At 42.7% G+C, this 14,778-nt stretch overlaps 1 protein-coding gene across 1 annotated transcript; it reads right to left on the minus strand.

Annotated features, from left to right (window-relative positions):
* Positions 1–12,695: 12,695 nt before the first annotated feature.
* On the minus strand, positions 12,696–14,756 carry si:ch211-175m2.5 (uncharacterized protein LOC568697 homolog). Its single transcript, XM_038993806.1, has 5 exons — positions 14,563–14,756; positions 14,246–14,431; positions 14,023–14,122; positions 13,610–13,740; positions 12,696–13,378 (listed from the first exon to the last, which is right to left on the minus strand). Exons 1-5 carry the CDS (start codon positions 14,605–14,607, stop codon positions 13,094–13,096), a joined length of 747 nt encoding a protein of 248 aa, XP_038849734.1. The 5' UTR covers positions 14,608–14,756; the 3' UTR covers positions 12,696–13,093.
* Positions 14,757–14,778: the final 22 nt, after the last annotated feature.

The following is a 14,778-nucleotide window of genomic DNA, read 5'->3' on the forward strand; positions in this document are numbered from 1 at the left end:
ACGAATTAACATCATAAATAGTTCTTACTATTTGATGAGCTTCCATCAGAATCTTGGGCAAGTTGTCCTTTTTCCAAAATAATCGTTGCTCGGTTGTAGATTGTCGTCTTCAACGTTGGAATTAGCAGTAAACATTAGCCATGTGGCAAAGACGTGTCCAACTCACTAAAACGCAGCACTAATAAATATCCGAAAATCGCAATATACTGATATAAACTGATATAACTCGGTTTAAAATAACAACATTATGATGTCTTTAACACCTATATCGAATAAAAACAGAGCCGGATATATCTAAGGGCTATAACGGGAGCTTTCTAGAACGACATCCAGAGGTCCTTTTTGCGTCATGGCGAAGAGAAGAAAGGACGGACCCCACGTTGCCAGCCCATTTATAAGCTCTCAGATCTGCCCAGCAACTCCATTTCAATTCTCACTATTCGCTGACATCCAGGGGAAGGCGTATGCAGTGCATCTCAACCAATAGAAGACAGGCAAATTAATAAACCGACCTCAGAACAGCCAGCAGAATTCAGCATTCTCACATCCTCATAGGAAAATTGCTCTAACTCCAGTTCTGTTTTACTCACAGATATAATTCAAACGGTTTTAGAAACTAGAGAGTGTTTTCTATCCAATAGTAATAATAATATGGATATTGTACGAGCAAGAATTGAGTACGAGGCAGTTTAATTTGGGAACGAAATTATTACAAAGTGCCAACAGCACCCCCTATTGAGAAAAGGTTTTAAGAGGAGTTCTTATATCTTTAAAGAAATAATTAAATCTATCTTGGTGTACAATTCTTTATAAAAACTGGAAAATCTTTGGTTGATTAGTCTGGATTCTGATAGTAATTCACCTGATTCAGATTCAGAGTGTTTAATTGTCACATGTACAGGATTCAGGTTCAAGCTTGTTAGCCAGTAGACGACTGGGTCGATTGGATTAACTCGATTGGATTGCAAATTATGCTCTCTGTCTTATCAATAGATTTAGTTCTGTCTTGACTTTGGAGAGAGTAGTTGCTATCTGGTCTGAACATTTGTTTTGTTGAGAACTAGGCTTGGGCAATATACCATATATAGCGTATACTGAGGTATTTGGAAAAGCCACGGAATGGTTTTTCAATACGGTCAATACAATTTATAAAGTTTTTCATTCAATTTGAATATTTTTTGCTACTTTTTAAGGTATTACATGCAGTCAACTTGTGCAATCCCATAGGAGATAAAGCAGATTGCGTTCTTCGTTTTTCCTGCCACGTTATTTTAAATTACCGTAGTTCCCCAGAACAATTGAGCCAGTCACGTGTTTGTTTGTAAATAGCACAATGGAAGAGTCCATAGTGTTCTATATCTGTTGTGCGGCGCACTAGAGGTGATTAAGTTACACTGTAAGCAATTCACTACTAAATGTTTGCCATCAGATATCTTATAATGGCTTTCTGCCAGAAGACAAAGAGCTCTGGATGAGTTATCCTCCGTTCTTCTCCCATCTGCTCCATGTATACATGCTGTTCTTCCTTCAGAAAAGCATGCATCACAACTTTGTTCATTTGCACAATGTCTTTTAATCCACATTTGCTTGTAAATTTCCACACTCACCGAAAATGACATTAGCTACTAACTATGCTTTTATAACTTTAAGAGCTGGATTTGCCTGTCTTTGCAATTATTTCACGTTAGTTTTCACTCATTAGTATTTAGCTAATAGCATCTAGGTGATTTCTCTGTTAGTTTGTGCTAAATGTGTTAGCATTCCGCTACTAGAGGCCCAATGTGCTTCATCAAACTGGTTGCTTGATGAACAAGCAGACAGTTTGTACAAATTGTTCTCTATTCTTTGTGTGTGATTGTGGAGCAGGTGTGTTTCTTGGAGCATTTCTATATCAATATGATTTCTTGCATGACTTTTAAGACAGCTGGAACATTTGATAGGACTATTAAGGCCTTTCTAAAATGTAATTTTTCTAAAACATTTTTTTTCTAAAATGTCAAATGTAATTATACGCTATATATGGTATACTGCCCAAGCCTAGTTCTCAACAAAACAAATGTTCAGACCAGATAGCAACTACTCTCTCCAAAGTCAAGACAGAACTAAATCTATTGATAAGACAGAGAGCATAATTTGCAATTTTTTCTAAAATGTTTTAGAAAGTTTTTTCTAAAATGTAATTATTATCTTTAATGTTGGTAAGCCCATGGATGTAAAATAAAAAGCAGGACCCACAGGGAAACCCACCCACTGGATCGCTCCCCACTCAGAATACCCTCTCTATAAAACGACATTGGAGGCGGCTATCAGGTTACAGGTATGACCCAGATGCAGTGTCGAAGAAACAAAAGTTTATTTCTAGTATAGGGGCAGGCAGACGACAGGTCAAAGGCAGGCAGAGGTCAGTAATCCAGAGAGGTGGGGCAGGCAGAACGGTCAAACCCGGGAAGGACTAGAAAACAGGAGCAAGAACAGACAGGAGCAGGTTGAACAAACGCTGGTAGGTTTCACAAAACAAAACAAATTGGCAACAGACAAACAGAGAACACAGTTATAAATATATACCCTCCCGGGTGGCGCAGTGGTCTAGGGCACTGCATCGCAGTGCTAGCTGCGCCACCAGAGTCTCTGGGTTCGCGCCCAGGCTCTGTCGCAGCCGGCCGCAACCGGGAGGTCCGTGGGGCGACGCACAATTGGCATAGCGTCGTCCGGGTTAGGGAGGGTTTGGCCGGTAGTATGTACTTGTCTCAGTATGTAAAAAAATGTAATAAAATGTATGCACTCTACTGTAAGTCGCTCTGGATAAGAGCGTCTGCTAAATTACTAAAATGTAAATGTAAATACACAGGGGATAATGGGGAAGATGGGCAAAACCTGGAGGGGGGTGGAGACAAGCACAAAGACAGGTGAAACAGATCAGGGTGTGACAGCGGCTTATGATAGAGAAATGAACATTCAATTATCTGGCAACAGCTCTGGTGGACTTCAATCAAATGTATTTGTATAGCCCTTCTTACATCAGCTGATATCTCAAAGTGCTGTACAGAAACCCAGCCTAAAACCCCAAACAGCAAGCAATGCAGGTGTAGAAGCACGGTGGCTATGAAAAACTCCCTAGAAAGGCCAAAACCTATGGCAAAACCTAGAGAGGAACCAGGCTATGAGGGGTGGCCAGTCCTCTTCTGGCTGTGCCGGGTGGAGATTATAACAGAACATGGCCAAGATTTTCAAATGTTCATAAATGACCAGCATGGTCAAATAATAATAATCACAGTAGTTGTTGAGGGTGCAACAGGTCAGCACCTCAGGAGTAAATGTCAGTTGGCATTCCTTCAGTCAGCATGCCAATTGCACATAACTGTACATTGTAGAGTAGACTTTTGTTGTCCCCAGCACATAGTGCACCTGTGTAATTATCATGCTGTTTAATCAGCTTCTTGATATGCCACACCTGTCAGGTGGATGGATTATCTTGGCAAAGGAGAAATGCCCACTAACAGGGATGTAAACAAATTTGTGCACAAAATTTGACAGAAATACATTTTTTTTGTGCGTATGGAACATTTCTGGGATATTTTATTTCAGCTCATGAAACATGGGACCAACACGTTACATGTTGCGTTTATATTTTTGTTCAGTGTAATAGGGAATAGCTACAAATGTACAGTATATTGCCATATTTAGGCCAACTGGATTCAATGCGCTGTAGCCACACAAGAAAGCAGTCCCAGTACGTATGACACCTCCATATATTGTCCATTGTTCATTAATTGCTGTGGTGTCACCCCTGTGTAAATGTCCTGGACCATAGGCAATATAATTCAATATGGTAATAGTGTTCCTTGTACCCAAACATGAGGGGATGTCCTCATCATTGTCTAATGTTGAGGGCAGCATCATCGGTATAGGCTGCATGATTGTGCATGGATAGCATACCTGAATAATGAGCCAGTCTAGGGGTTCCATCTGTCGGCTTGTCCCCTTGTGTGTTGGGTTTGATGTGCTTCTCAAAGAAGTCCTGAGCTTCCTTGGCAGTGGAAAACGTGCGTGTTGTGTTCTGGAAGGTCAAGATAAGTTTTGCCGGGTGGATGAAGCCTCATCTCAGGTTTAGCTTGCGTAGCTGGGATCTCACCTCGCTCTAGGTCTCCCTCTGTTTTAACAGTTCAGCACTCAGGTCTGGGTAGATGCTGATCCTCTGCTGCAAGGCGTACAATTTGCCGCTTGATTTCAAAAAGCTGAAGAGTTGCAGAGTTGATCCATGCGGTGCGCAATGTTCATAAGCTGCATGGGACACAGCTTCTCCTGCCCAAACAGTTCATGGAAAATAATGCTCATGAAGGAAGTTGGGTTGCCAGTGTCAAGTCCTCCGAGCCGCACAATGATTTTAAAGTGATTCTGTTTCCTCTTTTAGGAGTTTGATTATCCCTTCCAACTTAGCTCGCACTGTTTAATGTTATATTTTAAGAATTTGTATGATTTGAGTAAGTACGATATCTGATGTTTGTATGGTGGGGTTCTGGTGAATATGTCATGGCTAGCTCCATCAGTGACTGATGACTTGTGATTGGCAGAGTAAACAAATTCTCTCCCCTCTTGCTCTTCTTTCCCACCACTGCTCTCATCCCAACATATCCCCCCCCCCCCCCCCCCCCCCCCCCCTCTCTCTCCGGGGGTGATTCTCCTCCATAGACAGACACTAACAAGCATCCTCCCTCCCACCCACCCTGCAAGGACACACACATTAAAAACCACCCAAGGTGCTGCAGGCTCAGCCCCGTGTGAGATGAGTGGACCATGCAGCCCCCCAGCCTCCCATTGCCCCAGTCCTCTCACCGTGACAGAGCATCACACTCCTCTCTCATCCCCTGACCTCCACACTAAGGACCCCCTCACAGCCCTCTCCCTCTGTCTCTCTTTTCTAGATCAGGTTTGTATGTGTGTGTGTGTGTGAATCACAGTCTGAAAAGCTGCTGTCTAGCCTCCAACAGAGCAGTCCTACACATACTGTGAGCAGAGAGAGACAGAGAGAGCAAGAAAAGGAAGAAGCTGTCAACTGTTGTGGATGTTTATTTGTATATTTCAATGTTTACCTATAAATCGTTTTTTATTTGTCTGAGACATGGATTTATGTGTGGTCTGAGGTCAACAGGTGAATTTGAATGTGTCTAGACAACAACATAACATTGGAATTTCCTGTCATTTAAACTTAAACTCAAATGTCATTGTGACCATATGAGGCATTGATTGTCAACAGCAATGGCTGCCACAGAAGTCTCACATTCCAGAACATAATTACTGACCTACCGTCATACCATGGAGACGGCAGATGTATTTAAACTTATAAAGAGGAAGGTAAATGAAGACTTGATATGGGTGACGATAGAGAACCATGGGTGGGTAGGGACTCCTGCCATCCATCATGCCCACCCACAGTGTCTCATCTCTGGGTACCCACGCAGGCCAAAATCCCTGACACCTCCCAGTGGACCGGCGGAGACTGTAATAGAGATTACATTACATACAACACATTATGAATGCTGAGATCAACTAAACAGCATAGGGAAATCCCATGTGCACAGGCATGACACATTATATGGGTGCATTTATGTTTGTGTGCACTTTGCGTCCATAGGGTCACGTAACACACCACTGTCACCGTAGTGTATATCTACGTATATGGAGTTGTGTTTGGTAGGCAAACCCAAATCCCTTGTGTTCAGATGAAAATGACACCCGGCCATAGTAGTAATCTGTGGTCTCCATAATGTTATATGGCCATACTTACTGTGTCGTTCACTGTGGCAGACAGTTGGCTTCAACAGCAGGAGCAGCACTCTCATAAAATGACATGGGCTTTACAGTTCCCATCTCTCGAAGAACAGCAGCCAGTACACAGACCATCTCTGGGAATTAAGGTAACTGTGAATGTGCAGTAAGATTATCCCTCTGGGACATTTTAAAAATCACTCCTGGGTGGAGTCCTCTTCTCTTCCTCTCCCAACAGTGTTAACCCCCAACTAAAACAGCTAACCTGGTACATGTGGCCTCATCTATGTTGTGTACCCTATGGGGATGCTATCTTAGACAGAAAACAGGTAGGCTTCTGTCATGTTCTCTGTTCCGCATGAAATTACCTACTGGTGCAAATGACCTGAATTGTTATTGCTCACAGACAAATCTGAGACTGCAGAATGTGTGCGTGTCTGTGTTCACAGGACAGAATGCTTGTTGGAACCCCTCTGGTTGTCAGCCCTGATATCTGTTAGAGGCTTGTCTCTGTCTATCTGCTTGGCTGCCTGCCTTCAGGGGTGGGTGGGACACAGCCTTACACACAGAAAAGAAAATAACACAAGCAAAAACTCCAAGATAACAGAGTTTAAAACCTTGCGACAGAATGGAGAGGGTTTATATTCTAAATTTTAGCGCCACGCTCCCTCAACCCCTCACTCCTCTCCTCACCACCTCCCCAAAGACGGAACGTGTGGGAGTTATCCAAAGATACTAAAAGTTCTGTCCTTAAACGAAAAAGGCCCAGAGCGGCCTGAGTAGGCAGAAGAAAAGCACTCCGCAAAACCATAACTCATGTTCTAACTGAGGATAGCTCCGGTCTACTGGGTGTCTGGGGGTCCACACACTCACACACAGAGAGGAAGAGGGAACATCCCAGAACTAGAACAAAATAAAACAGAACGTCAAAAATCTATTCAAAAGATCAGTTAACTCCAGATTTCTCCCATTTTCTGTATTAAATTGATCTGTCTTATCCAGGTAAGACCTATTGAAATTGATGTTACATGGACCCCTGGTCAGAAGGAGGCAGCACAATCATCCCGACAAATCTACCATGACATGACCCACAAACTCACCCTTTCTCAAGGGAACATTTTCAGTCGCTCCTGCCATGGAGGCAGTACTGATCTGCCGCTGTTGCTTACTGTACCACACTGTGGCTGGCAGACAGACTCACTGAAGAGGGGAAGTGATCTGTGTCTGCGGTGCATGCTGATAGTCTGATCTCCTCTTTCCTGTCCTCTCTCTGCCTCGTAAACAGTGGCCCCGTCGACATGTGTAATCTCCCAGTGGTTTTATCTTCCTCGAGAGAAGGAAGCGAATGAGGACAGTTAACGCCATGGTTCCTCTGTCTGTCGCCCCTCTCAACCTGAACCCCCTCTCACCCTGACCCCAGCCCCATGGATAAAGGCTATTGCTCAATCAACCACGTGTCGCCATGATGGCTGCATTGTTTTATACTGGCTGTCAATGGATGGAGAAACACATTAAATGAAGGGTTTCACTGCAGGCCTGGGCCAAACCTCTGCCCTGAGGGACGATAGTGTCTGTTTACGGTATGACTGACCCCATCCATCAGCATCCACACACTACATGTCTCTGGTCATGAGTCTGATACTGTTTGTAATAAACTAAATTGAAGAGGAAATATAGGAGAGTTGGACAAATGGGAAATACTAAAGAGATCCATATATTTCATCATAAATCTGTATTAGTGAGATGTGTGTAGTAGCCTTGTCTCTTAAAAGAAAGATGAGGGTCAGTTTTGGCGCTGTGAACCAGAGGGATTTTTCATTTGGTACTATATAACTGGTATAATACATTTCCCTCCTGTCAAGTCATTTGATCTCGAGTGATAGGACACATAGGATTGAGTTTTTAATAACAGTATTATGTATGGACCACCTGTGGAGAACATTTTCAGTACAAACACTCTCTTGGGTGATTGGAGCTGGAAGGCACTCATACTCATGCAATAATCACGCACATACACGCATACACACACTAGAGCCTCTTTGGTCTTTCCACACCCTAGGTAACTGGATGTGGCAGCATGTGCAGATGACACAAAATTAAAAATAGTGTCTCTGAAAATAAACTAGGCCTCGAGCACACAGTACTGGACCACAGACAAGCACAGAGACTTGAATCGTCCCCGTAATTAATGAATAAATCTATCAAGGTATAGCTAAAATCCCAATGACCCATTCAAGATATAGAACTCTTTTTTTAAATCATTCCCTCCCTACCTCCTATTGCCCCTCTCCTCCCTCCCGGTCCTTTCCGTGATAGCAGGTGTGTAAACACCCTTGGCTGGGCTGTGTCCTCATGACTGTGAGGTGGGCTAGTACAGACACACGTGTACTGTCTGATGTCATTGGGCTGGAGGAATATTACCTAACGGACGTGCGATGAGATTAAACACAAACAGCGAGCTTTACGGTGCAGTCCGGCTTCCTCTGCTCCCACGACATGCCTCACTGGCTGACAGGCCTGATGGGAGGAGACTGGCTTCTTCTATAGACCTTCTGATCAGACCGGACCATGCAGCCAGACCTCACCATACAACACCTCTGGTTCTCCTTTCCCTGGGACAATGCAGCAGTTGGACCCCAACAATTGTTACACTTTCATTAGTGAAATTGTTCAGATCTTCTAACAGGTGAATTAGATAGGTCAATATAAAATATTCTGTCATTAAAAATGAAATTATTCATGGCGAATAGACAATCTTACATCCACTCAACTAAAAGAGAACCAGAACTGGAAGTCTCTTTTCAATGCGGTGATTTTTTTGTGTTCTGTTGATCAACTATAGAGGTAGACCTCCCTCTAGTGGTTTTATTACATACTACTGTGTATCGGAAACCGGTATGGCAAACCGAGAATGGGCGAGTGGGTGTGTCGAAATGAGTGGGTATATGAAAGCGAATCAGCTAATTGGGCAGATTTGCTGACACTCAAGCACGTTTAGCGTGGCTGATTGGGTTGCACGACGAGTCGATAAGCCAGTAACCAGTGCGCTGGTGTTGTATCGGCCTGCCAGCCGACTTGCTTCCGACTAGGTCTTGTCGCCGGCGGTAGCTAACGTGTAAAAAAATATTTCAAGTGGGATGGCAGCCTACACAAGAAATTACTGATATTGATAACCATTTAGATGTCATCTTGATACATACAGTTGCTACTTAATGGGGAGGGCATGAACGGCAACACCGGGACACAGTGCCTTTCTCTCCGGCGTGACAAGCACTACTGTCCAGCAACGGCGCGGGAAGTATCAACAATACATAGTCGCCAATGTCAGAGTTATAGTCACAGTAAGCACAAGCATACAACGCGTCATAAATACTTGTAATCAAAAATAAACAATCGTCAGTTTTATAAATGAAAATGTACAATTATTTGTGTAAAACTAACAGTGCAATGTGACACTCAGAATCATCTGGTTAAAAAGCAGAAGTACAAACTCTTCTATGATTTCAGGGCTGTCCGCAAACAAACGTTTAAGGTGCATGCCGCCACCTACTGTGCTGGAGTGTGTAATCAATCATGGTCTGTCTAATTCTGTACTACAGTACTAACAAAATACAATTTTACAAAGTATAATTTTTTTTACAATCAAATAATAAACCTCTACTAATAATAAATCCCTATACACCACAAAAAATATAGAAATAACATCTCAAGCCCCAGTACTGTATCTGTATCATACTGAAACACGCTGCACTATGTTCCCCCACAAAATGACAACACTTAACCTTCACGTTGCACCCACATTCACTGTAATCATGTTCCCCTCCACACTGGCACGTTTTTTCTTTCCTTTACACTGAACAGTTAGCTACATGTCCCATTCAATGACATTTCAAACACCACAATGGGGATGGGACAAATTCTCTGACATTGAAACTAAGGAATCCTATCTGCACTTTTCCAGGCAAAACCTTCTCAAACTTCAGCAGCACTGATAAGCTTTCACTTCTTTGACCCTCTTTCCTACTGATCAACCTTTTGGCCTCAATCACTCTTCCTCCCTTCACATGTTCTTTAATATCATCTATGGACGTAGATATCGGGACCCCAGTGATGACTCCCCTCAATCTAGTATAAACACCAGGGACATTTAATCTTCTTCCCATTAAGCTTTTCCATTTGCAGAATCTTTCCTTGCTGAGCCTGGCTACCACAAAATATTAACATACTACCATTTCTAATGAACCGGGCTAATTTGACTTCACCCATCTCTTTCCATACAGCACCGCTCAATCAAAACTGGTTAACCTATAGCAGAGTGCTGTCGACACACCCACTCCTTTCCACACGCCTGCTACTTCTCTACTGACACACCCACTCGCCCATACTCAGGTTACCATAATGGGATGCAGCTACCCCCTTCCCATCAGAAAGGCAAGAGATAGAGAGCTGGGGCCTCATTTCTAACTGTTGCATACATTTTACACCTTAACGTATGCCATTTCTAAAAAGTTAAAGAATATTGAGATTTATAAACTTGGCGCACGCCATACATACGCATGTTTCTGTTATAAATCAGACCTGTCGTAAAACTGTGCGCGCGTGAACAGCACTAAAACTCCGCCTGGAAAACGCCTCCATTTACCTTTTATGGTGACAATAGCTCTCTTTATTTGCTGTATAATTTATCATTTGGAACTATTGGCATTATGCCTTAGCATGCAAAAGACTAATTGTTGTTCACAGTGGCGATTTTAGCATGTAAATCTTGGTTGGGCAAACTCCCCCAATTTTTGTAGATGCATGCCAGCAAAGCCACTACACAACACTAAACACTACATTAATTACACTATAATGGTAACAAACGGTGCCCACAAACTGTTAGTCCCAACAGCAGTCCCAACACCTTACCCCTGCTACACATGGCTATCAGTGGAGCCTTGTCTGGCAGTGAAACAGTCCATTCAGCCTCATTTACTGCCTTTAAAAAAACCATAGCTGATATTGCTGACTTGCTTAAACAAATGTGGTTTTTACTGTCAATTGAGATGTACAAACTATGGCATAAGGGGACAACGAGCGGATAAGAGGCAATCCGTAATTGCGATTAAGACATTAATGAGCAAGCTAGGACGGACAAACTCAATATAAATATTTGTTCAGCACTTTTGAAATGTACCGTGACAGAATTCAGAACATGGGCCGTTCTTACAGTATTCTCCCTGTACACCAAATCAGAACCGTAGGATAAATAATGGGGGCATATAATCCGACAATGAAAGCTCTTACAATATTTGATTACATTTCTCTAAAACAGGCTATAGAGTACATGTGCACTACCAAGTCAGAACAGTAGGCTAAGTTATGAGGGGGAAAGGGACCAAATTATTAGGGTGACGCACATGTGCTGCTAACATCTTACTACACACAACATACACTTACTGTAATATTACTTTCTTAGCTACATGATCAGTTCGATCAAAGCTACGGTAGATATAACGTGATTTGGCGTCATTTTATCTGTGGCCAATGGCCTTTAGCCTTCTTGGATGGGCAATTGTAATGTAACTCCATGGCAGCACTCAAGGGGCTTTTATTTTCGAGCTTTCGCCATAGATTTTGCAGTGACATAGTGTCACCATGCGGTGGCTGTCCCACCACCACAGAAAGCACTGAGCTAGGCTGAAACACCTGCATTTTGGAGCTGCCTTACTCAAGAGCCCAAAAAAGAGACCATGTTTGTATGCAGCTTTATTAACTCAATTCTAAATGTTTTTTGCATTGTTTGCAAACTGATATGTGACACGTATTAATGCCAAAATAACATGTAAAACAGGCAACAGAAAAAAACAGGTGGGGCTCAAAACAGGTGGAGATCTGCCCCATCTGCCCTGAATGACAGGTCTATTGATAAACATTTAGTTAATCAATAGATTATTGGGTTTATGATATGCCCTGCCTTGGCATAGTCTCTGAGAATAAATATGCAATGATGTCACGCTCCTATCGCATAGCAATAGGCCTACTGTAGCCTACCCATACTGTCAAAAATGTTAAACTACCAGTCTATTTACAGTGTTGGCAGAATGTTTTAATCTTTAGCAGTAATTTATGCTATATCTGCAAAAGGACTGACAGTTTAGAGATTAGATAATGGCAAATTGTCATGGACCTGATTTCAATGTTTTGCGTCAACTTCCCTGACCTAAATATGGACTGCCTGTAAATTCTGAAACAGGACAGCTTGTTTTTTTTGTTCTACTTAAATATTTGTATTTATTTTTTATAGTACTACTGATATTCATTACTGCATTGTTGGGAAAGAGTAAGAAAGGCATTTCACTGTACTTGTGCACGTGACAATAAAACTTGATACATACACATCAATGCAAAATATCAGCTGATAAAGACTGTATACCGGTATTATAAAACACACTGCCTATGATATTGCAAAACATATAGCCTATCTATTTACTAGGTCCAATTAAATGAGATGTACATAATTTGTTGTATGGCTCCTTCAGAAATATGAACCCATCACAGCCAGAAAAGGTAATGATTAAATTCTGCAATGGTTATGAAAATAGGAAAAAGAGTCCTGTCTAAAGATTTTAGATTCTAAAAATAAAGGCAATTAAAGGGAAAGACAAAATTTCACCCTCTTAATGGCACCCATACAGTACATGTCTCAATTGTCTAAATGCAGAATTTTATTTTTTTAACCCATCTGCTCCCCTTCATCTACACTGATTGAAGTGGATTTAACAAGTGACATCAAAGCTTTCATCTGGAATCACTTGGTCAGTCTGTCATGGAAAGAGGTATTCATTATGTTTTGTAAACTCAGTGTACATGGAGATGTTATGAACCAAGAGGACAGGACAGCAGGGTTTGTCCTATTTTAACCTAATTGACACAGAGGGAGAGAGAAACAGAAGATATATATTCTTTATTTAGAAAACTAAAAGATTGTCATTGCACAGCAGTGAGTGTTCCATTATGTTACTGCATGACATCCCAAACAACAACTTTCCTAGAGTGAATATTACAGAGATATACACATACTTGCACTCCAAACTCAATTTAACATATCTTTCTAACATTTCAAAATCCTCAGTTAACAATTGAGCCCAGAGAACTCCACAAAGTAACATGAACAGGTTCTATTGTAGATATTGTGTGGCAGACCGGCACTAAACAGTCACATTTGATATCACACGCTTAGATAGGTCCCCTGGCCTCGGTTGAGTCTCTCTGGTTAGGTCACCCATAAAAATCAATAGGAAGGAACTTAAAGTCTGTGATGTTTTCTGTATCCCTTGTCACCTCACTACTTGCCCTCTCCCTCCCACTTGGTCTTGTCCCGGGGCATACGTCCCATGTTGTAGAACTCTGCGTTGGGTCTCATGTCGGTCAGGTGGGCCAGCCGGTTGGACATGGCAAAGAAAGCAGCGATGGCAGCGATGTCCCAGGCATCCTCACGGTCAAAGCCCACTTCCTCCAGGGACAGAAAGTGCTGGTTGGTGATGGTGTCACTGCGACACACAGCCAGCGCAAAGTCCAGCATGACCCGCTCCCGAGGGGACAGCTCTGCGTTCTCAAAGTTTACAATCACCTGGGGATGAGGGCCAGGGGGAGAAAGAGTTCAAATAGAAACACATTTAGAACGGCGGTGACAGTGGGTGAGTTAAGGTTCACACCTTTTATACTGGTGTGGTTGATCAGTCAGATGATATCAACTGCTTGACAAACACACCTCCAATATGTAAGATGATACTGGCATAAAACAGTTTCAGTGCACACCAGTGAACAGATCAGGAGAGAAATAAACGAGATAAGAATGTACCTGGTCAGCCAGTGTGGGTTTCTTAGAGTAGATGCGGTGCAGTGCACTGTGGGACACGACGCAGTAGAGACACTGGTTGTGGATACTGGTGGCGACCACAATCAGCTCCCTGTCAGCCTTCGTTAGTCCCCCTGACATGACAGAGCAACAAACATTTCAGATCAACACGGACACACACTGTTTGAAATTCACTGCTCGACTGAGGGACCTTACAGATGATTTTTGATTCATCCCTGTAAAATTATGTTAAACCAAGTGAGTCCATGCAACTTATGTGACTTGTTAAACACATCTTTACTCCGGAACTTATTTATGCTTGGCATAACAAAGGGGTTGAATACTTATTGACATTTCAGTTTCCATTTTGTGAAGAAATGGGTGTGAATACTTTCTGAAGTCGCTCTCACACACACCTGTCTCCTTGTTCATCAGTTCATTGTAATAGGAAAAGAAAGCACGGAACTCTGCTGGACGATGTGCCAGGACCTTGAAGACATTGGGAAGGAATCCTCCCTGTCAAAGAGCAGAACACACTGATATTACCATGTATATAGATATCCATTTCCCCCCACAGTAGTGTTGTTTCATAGCAGGAACATTCGAAGTTAGAGACTGCGAAAATACTCCGTATCCTACCTTTGTCTCCACCTCCTCCATTAGTTCCACCATGTCGAATGGCAGGTCTTTCTTGTTTGGAATCGGGTATCGGCTTATGTTCTCCGGGGGAGGATCGCTGGAGAACTGTCTACTGGTCGCCGCGGCCCCCACGGCAACAGGTGCTTTCTGCTGCCATAACGCGCACCCCACATACCGAACGGACGCCTGCATGTACACAAAATAAAATAACTCCATTGCAGAGACAGGTGATTTTAGCTAGAAGGACAAAGCATGTGGTTTATGCCGTGGCTAGATGCAAATGTAAAAAAGGAACAATGAGCAAGTCGACTACTTACAAGGTTACAGTGACGAATTAATCTCCAAACACTTCCAGGCGCCATGTCAAGTAACAGCAAACTGCAATTACTTCCTCTTTTCGAAAAAGGTTATCGGGGGAGGTCTTTTGTGAGGATGAAAATCCAATCATCGTCTAGTATTTATGTCACTGCCATTAGGCACGCCTCTGACTCATCCCACCCAATGCAGTCCCACTCCTCGCCAGCGCAGGCGGA

The sequence above is a fragment of the Salvelinus namaycush genome, chromosome 5, assembly GCF_016432855.1.
Source record: "Salvelinus namaycush isolate Seneca chromosome 5, SaNama_1.0, whole genome shotgun sequence".
Lineage (NCBI taxonomy): Eukaryota > Metazoa > Chordata > Actinopteri > Salmoniformes > Salmonidae > Salvelinus > Salvelinus namaycush.

Coding starts and splice junctions, on each gene's coding strand:
- si:ch211-175m2.5 (XM_038993806.1), bottom strand. CDS start 14,607: ATGGCGCCTGGAAGTGTTTGGAGATTAATTCGTCACTGTAACCTT. Junction 14,432..14,562: donor TAATTCGTCACTGTAACCTT/GTAAGTAGTCGA, acceptor GTGTACATGCAG/GCGTCCGTTCGGTATGTGGG. Junction 13,741..14,022: donor ACTGATGAACAAGGAGACAG/GTGTGTGTGAGA, acceptor CTGTCATGTCAG/GGGGACTAACGAAGGCTGAC.